This window comes from Phocoena phocoena, chromosome 2 (assembly GCF_963924675.1).
Source record: "Phocoena phocoena chromosome 2, mPhoPho1.1, whole genome shotgun sequence".
In the NCBI taxonomy this organism is placed as follows: Eukaryota; Metazoa; Chordata; class Mammalia; order Artiodactyla; family Phocoenidae; genus Phocoena; species Phocoena phocoena.
Window position 1 is genome coordinate 126,057,547 of NC_089220.1, and position 20,312 is coordinate 126,077,858.

General features: G+C 47.7%; 1 protein-coding gene across 1 annotated transcript in view; it reads left to right on the forward strand.

The window, feature by feature from the left end:
• Nucleotides 1–20,312, forward strand: part of ADAMTS17 (ADAM metallopeptidase with thrombospondin type 1 motif 17) — a 355,743-nt gene that overhangs the window by 227,928 nt on the left and 107,503 nt on the right. Inside the window, exon 13 of the mRNA XM_065871925.1 lies at nucleotides 12,588–12,754. Within this exon, the coding sequence (XP_065727997.1) occupies nucleotides 12,588–12,754 (167 nt within the window). The remainder of the gene's footprint in view (nucleotides 1–12,587; nucleotides 12,755–20,312) is intronic.

Sequence of the window (20,312 nt, forward strand, 5' to 3'; positions counted from 1 at the left end):
GAGCACAGGCTCCAGACGCGCAGGCTCAGTGGCCATGGCTCACGGGCCTAGCCGCTCCACGGCATGTGGGATCTTCCCGGACCGGGGCACGAACCCATGTCCCCTGCATCGGCAGGCGGACTCCCAACCACTGCGCCACCAGGGAAGCCCTCAGGGCCACTTTTTATAGCAACAGGCAGCTGTTACCTTCCTATCCATCTAAAAATTGGAAAAATCCATGGGAATGCATGTAAAGTACATGATCTGTATTTACTACACGGCCCCTCTTGATATTAGCACCAGGAGAAGAACAGGGGCAAGACCACATGCCCTACCTCCTACCTCGCAGCACTGTTTTGAGGCTCAGAGGAGAAAGGATTTGTTAAGTGCAGAGCACAATTTGCAAAGGCTGTGGCTGTCATGGGTGCTTCATGTTTGTGATTGGAGCTCAGGTGCTCTGGCCAAGGACTGCTCTCCTTTGGCACATTACATACATCATCCCAGGTCAGGTGACACCCAGTAAATGTCATAGTAGGGGAATATCTGACCCTTTAAATACCTCTGGAAGGACCCTGTGTCCCAAGATGGTCAACAATAGGATTGTGTTTAGGTGAAGGCATCCTTGCAAGAATAAGATGTTATCAATGCTGAGCAAATGTGTTAGGCACAATTTTCATGGGACCTGATTTTGTGTTTTGTGAAGATGACGTCGGCTAAGGCGCACCCACCCCCCCCAACCATGCTTCGGCTGTGCCCATTGTCGCCACCCCAGCTGCTTTCTCTCTTCTGGGCACAGGGGCATTTTGTGATAGGAGGCTCCTAAAGACCCCTGAGTTCAGAGGGCTGAGTGAACATACCCCCCACCCTGGCCTGTACTGCCATGGGATTTCCCATGCTGCATCCTCACCCCACCCCTCCAGGCCCATTGGCCCCATAAAGAGGCTGTTCTGGAAATCCCAAAGTTGTTTTAAAAACCTTCTTCCATTCCTCTGCTTTATCAGGTGGCCCCCAACTGGCGGTCACGAACTTCATCTCTCCTTGTCCCCTTCCTACATCTTATCATTGAGGAATGGGGAATCTGTAGGACTACCACATGTAGACAGCTGAGGGGTTTTATGGGTCTCAGCACATCAGGTGGTTGTGGGCTCTGACACATCTCCAGGAGGGAAGTCTTCCAGCAACACCCCGTGGGGCAGGGCAACTGGAGAAGGACCCGAGAGAGAACACCCTCCTCGGAGATGCCTCTCCAACATGTTGCCTTCAGTAAACCTGCACAGGGCCCTAACTCAGGGCCAGGGACCCTGCTCGGTGTACACTTAAGATAAACAAAACTGAAAAAAAAAAAAAAAAGATAAGCAAAACTGGATTAAGTCCCCGCCCCCCTATAGGGGCATAGTCCCGCCAACTGCCCTTGGTTTTCTCCTGGACACCTCAAACCTGATGGTTCCTAAGCTGCGATCTCTCCTCCCCCAAACTCCCCTCCCAGCCCACGTCCCCCTCAGTAAATAGCACCACCAGCTGTTGCATAGGTCGAGTTCAAAGCCCCTGAGTGTATGCATGGCCCCTCGTCCCCTCTCTTCCTCCTCCATCTCTGATAATGATGAGAACAGGGCACGCAGGGCCCTGTCCAGGTGCCAGGTTCCCTTCTAGACATTTGCACATAGTAAATCACCTAAATTTGTCATAAGGGAGAGGCGTCTTTTTTGTCCCCTTTGCACATGTTAAAAATTGAATCATATGGAGGTTAGGTAACTTGCTGCAGGTCACACAGCTGGGCAACGGCCGGTCAGGTTTGGACCCAGTAGCGAGGCTCCAGTGTCCTCTCGGACGATCAGCATCAGCCTCCCTGCTTCCCACATGATCCCCCCGGCCCCCAAATTCATTCTCCACAGAAAGCCAGAGACATCCACTTACCAGTAAAGCCAATTATACCTCTTCCAGCTTCAGCCCTTTTGTTCACTCCCCGCTGCACTTAGAATGAAATCCATGCTCTTCACCGTGGCCCCTGTATTAGTTTCCTGTGACTACCGTAATAAATTACCAGGACTTGGTGTCTTTTTTTTTTAATTTATTTTATTTTTTATTTATTTATTTTTCGCTGTGTTGTGTCTTCGTTTCTTTGCGTGGGCTTTCTCTAGTTGCGGTGAGTGGGGGCTACCCTTCATTGCGGTGGCTTCTCTTGTTGCAGAGCATGGGCTGTAAGCTCACGGGCTTCAGTAGTTGTGGCTCGCGGGCTGTAGAGAGCAGGCTCAGTAGTGTGGCGCACAGGCTTAGTTGCTCTGCGGCATGTGGGATCTTCCCAGACCAGGGATCAAACCTGTGTCCCCTGCGCTGGCAGGTGGATTCTTAACCACTGCACCACCAGGGAAGTCCCTTGGTGTCTTAAAACAATATAAATTTATCCTCTCACAGTTCTGGAAACCAGGAGTTTGAAGTCAAGGTGTCAGCAGAATTGATTCCTTCCTGAAACTCTGAAGGAGAATCCATTGCTCTCCTGTCCCCTTGCCCTTGGTGGCTGCCGGCCTTCTCTGCCCTATAGACTTACCACTCTAGCCTCTGCCCCTGCCTTCATATGGACGTCTTCTCTGTGCTTCTCCTCACCACCTCTTCTCTTCTCAGGACACTGGCCATTGGGTTTAGGGGCCACCCTAATCCAGGATGATCTCATCTCATAATTATGAGATCCTGATGATATCTAGCAAGACCCTTTTCCCAGTTAAGGTCACATTTGCAGGTTCTGGGTGGGTTTGTCTTTGCAGGGGAAGGCACCACCCTATTCAACCTACTGCACCTCCTTTCTGTTGTCAGACACAACGCCCCAACCTCCGGACCTGGGTCAGTGCTCCTTTCCCTCTTCCAGGCTTCCTTTGCCCTCTTTGTGTCTTCTCTTCAGACAGGTCTCCTCCCCTGACCACCCTGCCCGAGGTGGGTGCCTGCTCTACACGCTCTCTCTGCACCCTTTCCTAACGTTACAAGTATTATAGTGATTTATAATTACTCATATGCATTTGCTCACTTGTTTTCACTGTGTCCTCCCCCACTGACCTTTGAGCTGTTGGGCCCCATCCTCCTTCCATGCCCACAGCAGACCAGCCCTCTGTAATGTGTACTTGACCACCTGACTGTCTAGACGCATGCTTGCTGAGAAAAAGCGAACTTTCTGATCTTCCAGTGCTGCAAAACACACATCTAATATCGTCTTTCCTTAAAAAACACAAAGGTTATTGTGAATTATTATGCCAAGGAGGTGGGTCACCAGGTAGGCCCCTCCCCTTGCACCATCTAGCCTCACTGAGGCCCACAAACTGTGAACAGCCAGGAATGGGGTCCAGGTGCCCCTGGGCATGAGGGCCATCTTCACCTGTGCCTTCCCTGCCCCAGTGAGGCTGTGCTCACAGCTAGAGGTGCTCAGAGCCATCTCAAGAGCAAGCTCCAAACATAATCTGACTTTGTTTATTACAAGTGAGAGAAACAATATGTTTTTGCTCCTATAATAGTTACGCCTTGGTGGTCGGTCCAGTCTTTTGCAATAACAGTGTAGCTCCATTTCCTGTTCTGAAGCAACAGGCTCTTTTTCCCCTGTAGTTTTCTACAAGGTTTCTCACCTTCATGGAACCACCCAGGTGAACGGGAAGAGAAGGGGCTGGCCTTGTGGGGGCAGCTTTGCAGCAGTCCTGGTTCCTTCCCAGGGAGATGCAGGAGCAGAGAGGGTTTGCTGAAGTCCAGGCAGTAGTTGTCAGCCTGCTTTTGCAGAATGGCCTGAGGTGGTGATTGTTACAAAGCACAGCTGATGGAGGCCCCAAGCCAAGCTCTGACCAAAACAACATCCTCTCCCGGCTCACTCCTTAAATCACCAGGCTCACTGCCTTGAGATTTCCCAAGAATGTCCAAATCTCACTGCTATGTACATCTCCTACTTGGAACTCTCCCACCACCCTCTCCCCACCCCCTTCACTTTATATTCCTGGCACCTTTCCCATCTTCTGCAGCTGGTTTATTCACTGTCCAAAATACTGGCAAAAGAGTCCCCCCATTTTTTTCTCTAGTCTTGGTCTTTACAGCTATTGGAATTTTTATTTCTTGCCAACTAACATCAAGGCTTTGGGGACCATCCGTGTTTTTAATCCAGCTTCCTAAGCTTGTCCTTTCCTGACATAATTTGTGTCGCTGTCAGTGGGAGATTTTGCCAAAAGACTGCAATGCAGAGAGTTCATCTCTAATGTGAGTTCTGGTACCCCATCAGGAGGCTTGTGTTTGGGGGGTGGCTGGGGAGTAGGGTGGGGAGAAAAGGCTCCATTGATCTTGTGTGAAAAGCCAGCTCTGCACAGGAAGGATGGGGAGGTGAGTGGATCTTAGAAGCAGGAGTGCGTTAGGGTCACCACACAGCGTCCACACCCTGAGCATCAGGAAGGAAAGCAGCCCACCTCCTCCCAAGACCTTGGGGAGTGAAGTTATGTTCCTGTAATGGCTTTTTGCTTCCACAGGGAAGCACCCCCACAGATATGCACCCCCATACGTGTGCTTTTAACGTATGAGGTACTCACAGGGATAGTTTTTTAAAATCACAGTTTTCTGCACTTGAGCCTAAGTTCTTGGTACTTTTCAGAGGAGGCCTTAACACTAGGACGGCGGCTGCCCTGCGGGGGCATTAGTAGCCCTGCAGCACTTTGATCCCGCGGCTGTGCCCTGCTTGCTCCTCGGAGCTCTTGGTGCAAGAACAGGAGGCAGAACCGCTGAAGTCACCCTGTCTCTGGGTGGTGAGCGGGTCTTAACCACTGTGGTGGCTTTATCTTCTGATCTACCTTCATTCAATAGAGCAGAGCAAAAAACCCAAAAGCGCTGCCACTCAGCTGCCTCTTGCTCTTCCTTCCACCTGAATGCTGCCTGTCATCCAGGGAAAGGGCAGACCTGCTGTCTGTGATACTGATCATCTGAGCAGAACTTCGTGCTTCCCTGCACTGTGCTGGGTCTGCCTGGGGCCCTTGGGACCCACCTGGCAGGAGCCGGTCCTACCCAACAGGAGCTCAGAGGGACTCGGCTTTCTCTCAGAATTTTCTCTCCGCTTTCCGGGTTCTCCCCCCAGCCTCTCTACCTTATGCTTTTCCTTGTTTTATACATCTTTCTGATGGTGTAATGTGCAGAAAGGGCACCTACCCTTGAGTATGTGGCTCCCAGCACAGCACTGCTCATCACGGTGGAGTGCATGTGCTGGGCACGCGTGCAGGTGCGTGTTGGCTCCTGGTGCGTGTGTGACAGGGTGAGGGCCTGGTTTGCAGAGTGGCCATGCCATCCCCTTGCCCTGAGCAGCAGTAAGCTTCCACCTGCCCCCAGCCTCCCCAGTGCTCGGTGCTGTATGTCTTTTCCACTCTGACCATTCTGGTGGGTGTGTAGTGGTATCTTGTTGAGGTTGTCCTGTGCGTTTCTTTCATAAGCAGTGAGGCTGAGCATCTGATTGTGTCCGTAGTTGCCACTTGGATATCCTTTCCAGTGACCTGCCTGTTCCAGTCATTTGGGTTTATGTCTAAACTCCTACTGTTGCAAGAAGGGGGACCCCTTCCAGGGCCCAAGAGTGGGCTCTTGTCTAACACTCGGAAATGAATTATCCGAGGAATCACACATGTTGACAAAGCAAGAGACTTTATTGGGAAGGGGTGCCCAGGCGGAGAGCAGCAGGGTAAGAGAACCCAGGAGGACTGCTCTGCCACGTGGCTCGCAGTCTTGGGTTTTAGGGTGATGGGATTAGTTTCCGGGTTGTCTCTGGCCAATCATTCTGACTCAGGGTCCTTCCTGGTGGTACGTGCATTGCTCAGCCAAGATGGATTCCAGCGAGAAGGATTCTGGGAGGTTGGCAGGACATATGGAATGGCATCTCCTCTCTCCTTCTGACCTTTCCCGAATTCTTCTGGATGGCAGTAGCTTGTTAGTTCTACATCCCTTACCAGGACCTCGTGTTGTAAGATAACTCATGCAGGTGGTTACTGTGGTGCCTGACCGGCGCAGGCACTGGTTTCTGGTTTCTGGTTTCTGACAGTGGTTCTGACACTGGTTTCTGACAGTGGTTCCCCTAACTGTAATTTGTTCATATTAAGAAAGTCCTGATAGAGTACAAATAGAAATTGGGGATTGATATTGGAGAAGCATCTTGAAAATCCATCACACCCCCCATGCCTGTCTCAGTGGGTGAGGCTGGCATTCCTCGCCTCACAGGAGCCAGTGGATAGCCCCCATCCCTAACCTGCTCCTGCTGCAACCAGGAGCACTTGTGAGTCACACTGTCTTATCTCCACCACTCACTTCCCCGCTGTGCGTCATTTAACATATTGGAGCTTTGGTTTCCTCATCTGAAGGATGCAGTGAGGATCCCCCTTCTGATTCTTTGTGCCGACTTAATGAGGTAACGGTTATGGAGAGCAGGCAGAGTGTAAGCCCTCTGGGCATATTAGTGTATGATCACTGTTAATGTGAAAGTGCCTCTGTTCTTACCTATGTCCTCAAGGATGAGATTTCAATATGCTGCCACCTCCCCTTGCATTTCCAAGGGTCCTCATGGAGCCTTGGAGCCCTTCCAGCCATTGTGGGAAAGGCTGAGCGTCGGTCATGGACCTACATCTAGCTCTCAGAAACAGACGACTCTATTCTACCACCAATCCTATTATGGTAACCATCCTTCATTTTAGCCATGTCAAGCTTGGTTTCTGTTATTTTGGCCTTCTAGGTGCTTTGTATTTTATCCACACTGTATGACTCAGGGTAAGTGAGAACCCCAGCCCTCTGCTCCTCAGACTTTGGGAGGGTGATCTCTCCTGCCTGTGTTTGCAGCCCCAACACAGCATCTCCTGAAGGCCCTGTGTCCATAAAACTCAAGCTTGGTCCACTCACCTAGCGTGGGTTCCTTGGTAAAGCTGGCCTCTCCTCCAAGTCTTCCCCCAGAACTTCTGTTCATAAGCTACTTGTGGACCTTCCTGTCAGACATGGCTTCCTCCTGCAAAGATTCTCTTCCGTCTTCTTTATGGCATGTATAGGGGGCCTCTTTCTGTGGTCTCAGCACCAGTGTATACCCAGGAGGCCCTCACTGGTGTCACGGTAACACTCAGATGGCCTATGTTATTGACACCATCTTAAGGAGTGAGTGAGCTGAGTGCAGGGTCCTGCCACAGATCAACATATTGAAACTGGGATGATTTGGGTAGAAAATCATGCTGCTTGTGGATTGCTTCTCCCTTTTCCCATGTTGTTCAAAATAGTGACCCAAAGGAAAACTAGAAAAATCAACTCTTTTGTCTTTTTTTTGAGCAGGGAAAGTTTAATGTAAAAAAGCATTAGCTATAACAGGTGATTGTAGTATTGGGGAATTAGCTGCTAAGATGTAAAGAACTCTAGAGACACAGGAAGAGCAGATCCAGGAAGCAGCCCCTATCTTCAGGTCTGAGGCAGGGCACCCAAGGAAGGAACAAATATGGATGAGGGTGCCCCCCTCGCACACACACCCAGGGCTGAAATTCCTTGGACTTGTGGGAGAGGATACAACCAGGGCCCACTGGATGAGGGAGACATTTGCAGAGGTGCTGCACTGGTGGAAATCTTTGGGAAGTCACACTTAGTGGTGTCAGGGAAAACCGTCCAAAGGAGAAACTGCATGTGAGACCAGGCTGAGAATTTTCCCAAAGTGTTGGTGTGCTCAGAAGCTGCCCTCGGAAGCTGCCTAGAGGGAGGCGGCATGCATCACAGGCCACAGGAGCCTACAGGGAGAAGTCACATATCAGAACCAGAGACAAAGCCTGTCCCTCCTCTAGGGTCTCTCTAATAGCTGGTTCTGATAAAGCTTAGCATCATGCTGCTTGACTGGAGAGCTTTAATTCTTCATATGGCTTCAAGTTACCATCTAGTGTCCTTTCATTTGAACTTGAAGCATTTCTTTTAGGGCAGGTCTGATGGTAAAAAACTTCCTCAACTTTTGCTTATCTGGGAATATCTTATTTTCTCCCTCACTTTTGAATGACAGTTTTGGCTGGGTATAGAACTCCTAGTTGATAGATTTTTTTTTTTTCTTTGAGAACTTTGAATGTATCAACCCACTGACTTCTGGCCTCCAGGGTTTCTGATTAGAAATAGGCTTGTAGTTTACTGAGGATCTCTTGTCTGTGATGTGTTGCTTCTCTCTTGCTGCTTTCAAGATTCTCTCTTTGTCCTTTGACAGTTTAATTATAGTGCATCTCAGTGAATTTATCCTATTTGAATTGTAGATTCATGTCTTTCTTCAAATTCAGGAAGTTTTAAGCCATCATTTCTTCAAATAATCTCTCTGCTCCTTTTTTCTCCTTCTGAGACTCCCATAATGTGTATCTTAGTCCCCTTACTGGTTTCCCACAGATCCCCTCTGCTTACTTTTCTTTATTCTTTTTTCTTTTCATTCCCCAGACTCAATATTTCAATTCATAGGACAAATTCATAGAACAAATATATATTCCTGATTTTTGTTTCTGCCTTCTCAAATCTGCTTTTGAACTCAACTGGTAAATTTTTCACTTCAGTTATTGTACTTCTCAACTTCAGAGGTTTTTTTCCTGTTTATAATTTCTATCTCTTTATTGATATTCTCACTTTTTCATGTATCATTTTCCTGTCTTTGTCTACGTCTTCCTTTAGCACTTTGAGCATCTTAAAGACTGTTGTTTTATAGTTTTTGTCTAGTAAGCCCAACCTCTGGGCTTCCTTCAGTTTCTACCAGTGTATTTTGTTCCTTTGAATGGGCCATACTTTCCTGTTTCTTTATATGCCTTGTGATTGTTTTGTTGAAAACTGGACATTTGAATCTTACAATGTACCTCTGGAAATCAGCTTCTCCTCCTTCTTCCCGGATTTACCGTTTCTTTGCTACTGAAAAATTTCTCTGTGTTGGGGATCAAACTGTGAAGTGTAAGGTCTTCTCTGGCCTTTTCTGAGCCTTCATCTCTTCTTGGGAAAACCTAGTGGCTTTCTAAATTTTCCCATATATGCAGTTGCTTCTGAATAACCTAATCCTTAAATATCTGGCTCCTAAAAGGAGAAAAAGAATTTTTTTAAATGTATTGCTCACTGAAATTCCCTGGTAGGGGCTGCAGCTGGTAGGGATTGCAGCAGTGGTGGCCAGCCCTTATGCCCATACCTCAGAAATCAAAAGCAGCACTGAGCAATCAGAACACAGAACTCTGATATTTGGAGGACAAGGTCCTTATTGTCCACCCTGGCTCCAGCAAGCCACACCAGGAATGTAGGCACAGCTACCTGCCATGGGGCTGGGACATGGTGTACAGATAGCCACTACCACACTCAAGATTGAAATTGACCAAAATTAGCCGCAGCTTACCAGCCAAGCTTTCTCCTGGAGGCTACAAGCTTTCGGATAGACTCCAGAGTTTCAAAATAGTTACTTCAGGCAGTTTTTGCCAATACAGTTTTGGTACAGGTGGAGAGATTCTTGGTGCTTCCTACTCCACCATTTTACCTGACATCACTTTGTCTTTTGATCCTTTTAAGATAAATTCTGATAATATAGTTCAATTCAGTCTAACTACTGTTTATTAAAGACCAGCCTGTGTAGGATTCTCTGCTTGAGGATGCAGAGGAATAAGAAGAAAACAGGAACTCAGCTGACTATTTCACAAGGTGATGATAAGCAGCATAGCAGAGACCCAAGCGGGGTCAGGAGAGGTTCCAGGTAGGAAAGAAAAATAGGCTACAGGATGGAGGTATCCTTAAGGATGGGCAGAGAGTTAGGGATCAGGGAGTGGGGAAGATGGGGCAGTGAGCCAGATGGGGGCTGAAAGGAGACTTGCCTGTGGGAGAAGATTGGACATGGAGAAGGAAGAGGATAAGTTCAGGAGGGAAGCATCCTGAGGCACGTGTGGTATCTCATGGGCTGCCCCCTCTCAGGCGCACTTTCTGCTGGATCCAGGAGTTCTCTTATGTCACATCTAATCCACTCTCCACCTACCTGCTGTGAGGCATAAAGGTAGTAGGTATATGAGGGTCAGTCAGACGTAAATCTGGAAAACTCAATTGATGGAGGAAATTAAAAAGGAAACTAAAACAAAGCTTGATGACAATTCAGGAAGTTAATTACATGACGTGCAAATCTCAGTCCATACCCTAAGGTGTGTAGGAAATGTAGCTTCCTTTATGTTTTTAGCAACAACCTAATTTGTAGTTTTGCACTCCATTCTAGTCCATGTTGGATTCCTGATCACTTCAGGAGTTTTTGCCCCATTTTCCCTGAGTCCGCATCTAAGTTCGGTTGAGGATGCATCTGGTTATTGTGATGTCTGTTCTATTCATCTCCTAGGGCTGCTGTAACAACCCTCTGACTGGTGGCTTAAACAACAGATTTATTCTCCCAGTTCTGGAGGCTAGAAGTCCAAAATCAAGGTTTGGAAGGGTTGGCTCCTTCTGAGGGCTGTAAGGGAGAATCTGGTGGTTTACTGGCAATCTTTGGCATTCCTTAGAGTGTAGAATCATCACCCTGATCTCTGTCTTCATCTTCACATGGCGTTCTCCCTGTGGGTGTCTGTCTCCAGATTTCCCCCTTTTATAATAACACCATTCACACTGAATTAGGAGCTCACCCTACTGTAGTATGGCCTCATCTTAACTAATTACATCTGCAGTGGTCCTATTTCCAAGTAAGGTCACAGTCTGATGCTCTGGAGGTTAGGACTTCAGCATATGAATTTTAGAAAGGACATAATTCAACCCACAACTTCTTACCATAGAGCATCTCTGCCTCACCCATTTCTTTTCTGGTCCCAGCCATGGGATGTGCAACTCGCCTGTTGCAGAAAAGATGTCCCTCCTGCTGGTCCACATGGTTCATCAGGGCCAGCCCCTCTCTGTTCCTTCTGCGCCATGGTTTGTGGCACAGAAATACATTCATCTACCCACACTTGGCACTTGGGCCTGGGGCTCTTGGGGAGGTGGTCTGAGGCTCCACCTATCCGAGCATGCCATGCAGTAGTTTCCCTGAGCTCTAGCTGCCTCCCTGGTACTATGGGCAGGCAAGCGAACAAAGGATCCCTCTCTTCTCAGATGTCTTAGAGAGGTTTTGCTGTTCCCTAACTTTGAGATCAAAACTCAGAACCCTCTGTGGAGCCCCTAGTGTATGTAATCTCTCAAGGCTGCCTCCACTCCCAGGTAGGAGAGGTGTTTGTTGTCTGGGGTGTCTGAGGTGGGCATGGAGGTATGAGCGGTGCCTTTCCTCCTACTCCAGATGTTTCCTTGAACACATTTATGTAGACCAGGGGCTGGCAAGCTATGGCCCATGGGTCAAATCTGGCCCACCACTGGTTTTGTAAATAAAGTTTGATTGGCACATAGCCACACCCTTTTGTTTACACATTGTCTTTTGTTGCTTTTGGCCAGCAGTGGCAGAATTGAGTAGTTTCAACAGAGACTGCGTGGCCCACAAAGCCAAAAAAATTGACTGTCTGGCCCTTTGCAGAGAAAGTTTGTGGATTCCTGGTGTAGATTATTGTGACACAAAAGCCTAAAGACTTTTGCCGCCTTCTGCTGTCATATCTCTTCCATAAGGCAATCATCATAGGGTGGTCATACTGTCTGAACACAAGAGATGGCAGAGAGAGGAAAGGAAATATTCAAAATGAAATAGTTAGTGTATCAAAAATGTCACCTTGCTAACAGGTGTGTACAGTTTGTGAAAAGTCATTGAGTGGAGCAGGTGTGATTTGTGCTGAATTTCAATAAAAATGTGCCAGGGGAATGGTGCGAGGGGGTGGGGACAGTCTTACTCCATCGTGATGCTCTTGGCATCGTGGAGGTGAAGGGTACCATTGAGGTTGCCCAGGTCAGAGTCCTAAGAGGACATCCAGGGCCTCGTGGAAGAGCCGGGCAGAGACAGCGTCAGCCAGCTAGGCCAGGGTCCTGCTGCTCCTCCTTAGTGCCCCTCCCATGTGCAGACATGGCCAGAGAACACAACTGGGTCTCCAGCACTGGTTAAAGCCCCAGACTAAGCACAGAGCATCTAGGACCCAAGACCACAGCATGGAGCACGTGTGGTCTCATGCTTGCCAGGTAAAGGGTGCAAAACTGGGATCCGGCTGGTCTCTACCCAAAGCCCATGAACAAGTGAATTAGTCATTCTTATTCTTTTCATTACAGAGTAAATGAGAGCTATTTATTTACCCATCCTGAAACTTAGTGACCTCTGGAGTATAGCTAGGAGCCATTTAAAGGTCTTCATTTTGTAGGAGACAAAAAATCAAAAAACCCACACACACCAAAAATTCCCCTTGGGGTTTTCAGTGTTACAGATGGTCAAGTTTTAAGTTCAGATGAAAGACACAATTTGTGCATCTTGGTGAACTGATTGATCCTCACTGTATTCTAATTCCAGATGACCCTGATTTACAGTTCTTGGATGCATTTTTCTGATGGCTCACTTAACATGTCATCATCGTGGGCCTGGGATTTCTGAGAGATGGTGTGTAAGAGGAGAGGGGGATTGCTTTGGAAACTTCGCCTGCCCCTTCCCCCTCCGGAAAGAGAGGCCGAACCCCAAGCACCCCTGCTATTTCCGCAGCCTGTCTGGTTAACGCAGACCACTATCTTCCTTCTAGCCCGGGGCCTGGAGGCACGCACTGCCTGGGCGCCAGCGTGGAGCACGCGGTCTGTGAGAACTTGCCCTGCCCCAAGGGCCTGCCCAGCTTCCGTGACCAGCAGTGCCAGATGCATGACCGGCTGAGCAGCAAGAAGAAGGGCCTGCTGACAGCAGTGGTGGTTGACGGTAAAGGCATATGGCGCATCCTTTCAGAGCGGCCTCCCTCCCCCACTCCCCAAGACCATAAACACCTCCTAGGAAAACCCACAGGGCATCCCCACCCCCACAATCCACCCAAGAGGACACTCCAGTCCTGCCCAGCTCAGCCGTGGACCCACAGGGAGTTGAACTTGGATGACCCAGCTCAGTGAGATTTCCCAAAAGCAGCTGTGAGGCAGGCAGTGGACCAGATACCTCCTGCCCACCCCCTACCCCCGTTCTGTTCATAGCAAGGTGGGTGCGCTGGCAGCCTGCCATCTAATACCCTGTGGTGCCGGGCCCAGGCCAGCGTTGAGGAGAGCGAGGCTCTGCAGGAGCAGGACAGCGGGTTTGTGTGTCTGCTGTTTCTCTTTCCAGTGGTGACGCTTTCTTGCATTTCTTTTCTTGGTTCATCTTGGGTTGGCTCTTACTCCTTGACTGGAGTGTTTGGGTAAAGTTGTTTTTTTTTTTTAACTTAGGTAACATTGGTTTATAACATTATGTAAATTTCATGTGTACAACACTATATTTTTCACTTGTGTATACACTACAGTGTGCTCCCCACCAGCAGTTAAGTTTCCATCCATCACCATACAGTTGACTCTCTTTACCCTCCCCCTACCCCCCTTCCCCTCTGGTAACCACTACTCTGTTTATTGTATCTATGTGTTTGTATTTGTTTTGTTCCAGGACAGTTTACAATTTGGGGAAGATGATAATAAGCACAGGTCACATTTTCTTTCCCAGAGTTTTCTCCCAAATCAAGAGACTCTGCCCACTGGACATTACAAGCATTTCCAGTGGCAGATAAAATTCGAGGTGGGGTATCAGGTCTATAGGATATGTGATGTTTGTTTATTGTCCATAAGGATCTCCCAGGGCCTAGTTCAGGGTTTTTTATGCTTAAAATTCTGTTCATCTTCAGGAAACAAGAGTGTGTTATAATGATGACAACATGGTCCCATTTATAGAGCATATCATGTGCCAGGCTCAAGTTAGCTCTACTTATATCATCTCATTAAATATGCAAAACCACCCATGCAGAAGGTGAGAGGTTACAGGTTACGTGACACGTCTAAGCTGCTGCATGAGGAGCAGGGAAGGAACTGAGCTCAGTTCCGGAGGAGCTGACTCAGAAGATAACCAGCTGGCTTCCAGTAAGACAGAAAGATTTCACGAGTGCTGAGTGAGGATGCTTCAATAAGAACTCAAGCAACTGGGCCTGATTTTTACACAGCCTCTGAAGTATTTTGCAGGAGGCAGAATACTTTGCAGGAGAATGAGGTTCCTGTGCCAGGACTTAGGTTTCTTCCCTGTGATCTGAAGAACCTCTGAAATATACACTCTGTTACAAGCTCAAGCGTGCATAACTATGAGGGGGGTAGACCCAGGCAGCACAGGGAATAATGGCCTCAGATCCGCAGCTTTTAACCCAACAACCTGACCCATCACCTTCAAACTGACGTGGGATGTTCTAAACCAGAGCAGAGAATACCAGCCCACCCAGCCGCGGGCTCATTTTAAAGCATCGCGGAGCTCCCCCAGACGTTTTCCTTTTTCACAAAGACCACTACCTCTGGGAGCTGTGTGATTATAGCCACCCTGTTGCCTAACCAGCAGATTTCCAGGGAGATGGAGCCTTCACACCCTCGGCTTTCCCTGCAGACTAGGGAGAGGGAGACCCGTGCTCCCAAACAGGGGACAGGCAGCTGGAGGCTGGGGCTCACAAAAGAGCCTTGTGGCTCTGCCTGGGTATTCATCTGATGCAGGCAGACATTTGAGGCTTCTAGACGTCCCAGGCGCACTCAGACCCCTAATCGGAAGGAAGATAGTGCTGGCAGGGGCTGCCGTGTTTGCAGCGCAGTGGCAGGTTTTCATGAGAAGCAGCTTCATTTCCAAACCTTCAACCATCCCCAGACTACCAGATAAGGATGGTTTAGGTCCCCTGTCTGTCCTCTCCCATGTCTTGGGAGCAAGAAGAGATCAGGTCTAAGACGGACTCACCCACTCTCATTTCCTCTCTGCCATGTGCAAGGCCTTGTTATTCTTTCCTTGGTCTCTTGCTCCAGTTTTCAGTTTTCCTGCCTCATTTATTCAATGCAGAAATCCCACTGAAATGTCTGTTTTTCCACAGATTTCTCCAAGTCCAGATTAAACTTCTATTTTACTTCTAACCACTTTTGGATCACTGAGCTCCTTGGTTCCTTATCATTACAGAGGCTGAGGCTGATGTCTGCCCAGATCCCCCTTACAGGAAGCCTCCAAGTACAGCTATTTGGGGAAGCTCATTGTGTTCAGAATGTGTTTTTACCCACTAACTTTTTGTTTCTGCCAAAGCAATAAATAATTACAGCCAGAGTGCCACCACCTTTGATCTGAAAAGTGGAACCCTACTTGATAAGGACAGTAAGCACTCTGCCTTTGAAGGAGAGACCCCAAGTACAGGGCTTTGCAAGGGTAGCTTGATACATCCCCCTCTGGGGTGGAATTGTCATGACTTCTTGCATATTTGGTTTCATTTCCTTCTCAAATATAAACAGAAGCCAGTGGTTTTTTTGTTTTATTTTGTTTTGTTTTAAGGAGCGTTTCATGAGGATAAAAACAAAATAATAAATGCCCAATTCAGAAGGTAGGGGGAGAATAGAGATTATAAGTGTTCCTCTCACAACTCGGTTTGTAAAAGGCACAATTCTAGCTCAGCCATGAGAGGAACAATTCCTGTGGTTGGGCTCTGGGCTCTTCTGAAGCCCATTATGACTGCCCTATTCATAGCGTTGCTATCGCTGTGGAATTCTTTGGCGAGTGACGCACAGTTCAAGAAAGGGGAAGCTATATTTTTTTCTTTTTCCTCTTATTGAAAAAAAAAAAAAAGGGAATTCTTGCAGAGGTAGATTTTCCAAGGGAGGGCTCAGGACCACAAATTCATACCACCTCCAAAAGAAGACAAAGACTTTCCTTAGAAAATATTTCTAAGTGGAAAAGCCTTTAGACAGAAACCCATTGAGATGACCTGTTGCCAAACCCACCCCCTTTCTGCTTTCCCTGTGGAATCTCATTTAAGTGGAAGCCTTCAAGAGTTTAGTCCTCCCCGCCCAGGCCAGCAGGCCACGTGCCCATTGAAATGTCAGAGGCCTTGGCAAAGGCTGTGTCTGGACGTGGAGGTGCTTTCCCAGCTCCCTCTCCCAGCTGCCTCTCCCCGACGTGGTGGAACCCCCTCTGGGTCTGAGCCTCCCAAGGGATGGAAGGTCTGATGGTCAGGGCTCTCTGACTCCAGCTTGACCACTCCGGCTAGAGCTGCTTAATGAAAAAGAGAGTGGTTGCGAAGATGCAGGGTATCTCACAGGTCCCCAGGGCCGGGATGAAAGTCTGGGGCCAGGGCCTCTGAAGATGTCAGGACCTTCTCTCCGTGTTCACCACAGCCTGCGTTTGTGACCCATTTCTTCCTGCTCCTGCTACAGACTGGCTTTCTCACAACTTGTCCGCATACAGGCTGATGGGCAGCCCACTGCACCTTTTATGAAGTCTTCATCCTGTATTCAAATCCTTTGGGGCCAGATGTGGTTGGGAGTCCAGAGCATTTTAGGTGTTAGAAAAATAACAACATGCATCAAATATATATTATTTAATATCCCAGTGGGGTCCTGGGAAGCACCCCACAGTCAGACACACAGACATCTCTACCAGGCAACCCATGAACAGTCTCTAAGTGGGATACTGAGTACTACCAACAGTCTCATGTCAGTCAAGGCTAATTTTGCTGCCTAATGTGTCTGCCAAATATGTTTAAAAAAAAATGCTTGCAGTTTTCAGAGCTTTTGAATTTCTGAATTGTGGATGAGGGAGTGTAGACTTCTTAGAGATCCCTCATCAACCATGAGCAGACAGAACCTCTCTATCTAATTTCAGTGCTGATTTCCCAGAAGAGAGAGACTGATTGGTCCAGCTGTGGTCAGGTGGCCATTCTTGGTCCAATCAACTGAGGCCCCATGAGGCCTGCCTATGAGGTTGTGGTGGGGAGAAAGACTCTGATTGGACCAGCCACAGTCATGTGGCCACTGCTGGTCCAATCAGCTGAGGCCTGGCTATGGGGTCATGGTAAGCAGCTTTGTGGGTAGGGAGCTGAGCAGCCTCCTCAGCGTGTATACCCCACAGAGGGCCAGGAAGGGCTGGGGTGAGCACCTGTGATGACCTCAACCTTAGTGTCTCCACCTTAGTAAGAGTTTGTAACCACTGGCAGAGAAAGAACAAGAGCACTAAGAGCCACAAGTATTGTCTGCACCATCCTCATCCTGGAGCACAGTGGGGGAGCCCTCCAAGCCCCCACCAAGCAGATGTGGTGGTGTGGCTCTTAAGACCCCAAGTCCATCTCACATGCCCTGTCTGTGGCTTCCCCATCCAAGTGTAAGTCCTGACGACAAGTGAACCAGTGAGAAGCTGGGACCCACCCCAAGCAGTCAGCCTCAATCCGAAGTTAATCTCAGCACATATCAGCCAGGCAAGAGGGATGTTCCAAGCTTCTTTCCTTAGAGTGTATGGTTGTATAACTTTTAAGAAGATTTGACCTCCTTCTGTACAACTGTGGATGTAGGAGTGTTGACACTGCCCAAAGCTGAAATCCAGCACCTCATGTCATTTATCAGGAGATTAATTGCCCACCCAGGGCAGCTTGGAGGAGAATATTCAGAGAATTTCGAGAGGTTCTGAGCTGCCTCGAGTTTTATAAAGTTTATCCTGAGTTGCTTTGGGACATAGTGCTACACGTTCCTAGAGGTGTGAGGTGCCCTGAATTCTGAGCAGAATCCTCAGAAAAGGAGATGGACAAATGGAGGGAGTTCCAGCTGAGCAGAGGAAGGAAGTATTACCTCTGGACTCTGTTGTGGGGCCTGGGGCTCCCAGACTACTGTAGCCACAGGGGATGGTATCTGCAGGTGGGAAAGTGGAATACAGGTGGAGTTGAGTGTACCTTGTTGCCTGGGGTCATGGTCAGAATCCCCTCCATCTGAGGTTGGGACCACCTGCTTTGCAGAGTCTCTACTTTCCTGATGTTCACACCAAAGAGCCCAGAAAGGGATCTTCATCCTTTTCAAGTCTGGTCTTTCTAACTTACCTCAAAAGAGCCTCTACTTTTCTACCCAAATCCCATTTTCATCTCTGCCTAAATCAGAGTATACACTCATAAACATTCATAAAACTGGCGGTTTGTTTTCAGCAGCACCATTTTGCCCCCTTGGTATCTTTGACCCCCAGAGTTCTCCATTCAGAAAGAAAACAGTGATGGTGGAAAGAAACCAGGATGGGACGAAGAGGCCAGGGTCTGGCTCTGCCAACTGAGGGACTCTGGGCAGCCATGCACGTTCTCTGAGCCTGTGTGCTCGTCTGTAAGATAGAATGATGACAGCACCCACCTGAAATGCGTAGACACTACTTAGCATGCTGCATGGCACCATCATCATTACTACTGCTACTGAATGAATCTCCTCAAAGCTCAGTGACTCCAGATATTGAGGCAGCACTTCAGTTTAAATGTAGTCCATAGTTGTGGAACTGCTTTTTCCAAGGGATCCATCCTTACAGTGAAACACTAGAGGAAGCCCAGTATGTGGAGAAGGTATATCCAGTCAAGATGGGGGCTGTGTGCTGCCTCTGTCTCAGTGGCTCTCTGAGATGCTCAAAGGAAACCTCAGGGTCCTAAAGAGCACCTCCAAAATCTTGTCAAGTTAGCCTCCCAGAACCTGATCTCAGTTTACATTTCAGTCTCCCACAGTTCTCCTTTCACTGGCTACCATCTTGGGTTATTCCATCTAAGTGGAGGGACAACTGCCCCCAGCTTGCCAGCTGGAGAAATGGATCATTCCTTCTAGTATTGTCCTCTTGTCCTTCTTGTTTTTGTCAATGTTTTGTCATTCCTTCTTGTCCTCTGACAGCTCAGATCAGACCCATGAGGCTTTTCACAGTCTGCCTCATTGGGGATTTGCTGTGTACTTGTCTATAAGACCACCAGGGCCTTGAAAGGCATGCATGACTCATCTTTCTTTCCCAAGCAGTGCCAAAAGAGTGCCTTGTGTGAGAGAGGGGCTCCATCCATGTTTGTTAAATGAATAAACAAATCATTGTTACTTTGCTTACCTGGGAATCTACCCTTCACAGCAGATTTTTCCCTCCACCGCTAACTGGAACAGCCAAGTTGAACATCTCCACTGTGCCCCTGTAGCTTCTTTCTAGTGTTCTAAGACAAGACTTATTTTGTTGATCATGTTGATCAGCAGCGCTCCATGGGAGAGGAGCTCTATGGAAAGCTGTTGACCACAGTGGCAGTTTAGTGAATGTCCCCCTATCACAAAAGCTCCAGAACCTGGATAAGACAACATGTCTGCTCTGACAAGAACTCTCCAGCTAGGATGCCATGGTCTACTGAGACCAAGTCAGCTCTAGAAGCCTTTTTTTTTTTCACCCCTGCCCTTGCTCACCTGAGACCACCAGAAGGATCCACTGGGGAAGTTTCATGGTGGAGACAAAGGGCCTTGCAGAGACAGCACAAAGATGTTGGTGTTTCTCTCTCTGGAAGTTCCTTTGCAAATTAATTGTATAAACCACATTAGAATTAGGTGACTGAGAGAAAGAGAGAAAAGGTGCATTTATCTTTCTCAATTGTGTACAAAAGAACAAAATCCATTCATTTATTAAAAAATAAATAATCCTGAAGCTTTCCTACAAAGATCAATTACAAGGCAAGGAAGTCCCCTTTCACCACTACTTTTTCAACATCATACTGGAAGTCCTAGTTAATGCAATAAGACAAGAAAAGGAAATAAGAGGTACAGTAAGTCTCCTACGTATAAACAAGTTCAGTTCTGAGAGCACGTTCATAAGTCCAATTTGTAAGTCCAACAGAGTTAGCCTAGGTACCCAACTAACACAATCGGCTATTTAGTACTGTACTGAAATAAGTTTATAATACATTCGCATCTTTGAAAGTTCGCAACTTAAAGGTTCATATGTAGGGGACTTACTGTATACAGATTGGGAAGAAAGAAAACTATCTTTATTTGCGGATGACATAATCATCTATGTAGAAAATCCAAAAGAATCAACAGAAAATACCTCCTGGAACTAGTAAGGGATTATAGCAAGGTTGCAGGATATAAGGTACATGTACGAAAGTCAGTCGCTTCCCTATATAACAACAATGAGCAAGTGGAGTTTGAAATTAAAAGAACAATGCCAGGGACTTCCCTGGCAGTCCAGAGGTTAAGACTCTGTGCTTCCACTACAGAGGCCTGGTCGGGGAATTAAGGTCCTGCATGCCATGCCGTGCAGCCAAAAAATAAAAATAAAAAATAAAAGGAACACTGCTGAAATTCTTAAAAGCACAATGCCATTTACATTAGCACCCCCAAAATGAAATAATTAGGTATAAGTCTAACAAAATATGTATAAGATCTATATGAGGAAAACTACAAAACTCTGATGAATGAACCAAAACAATTATAAAAATGGGGAGATATTCCATATCAATGGAAAGATATCAAGATGCCAATTCTTTCCA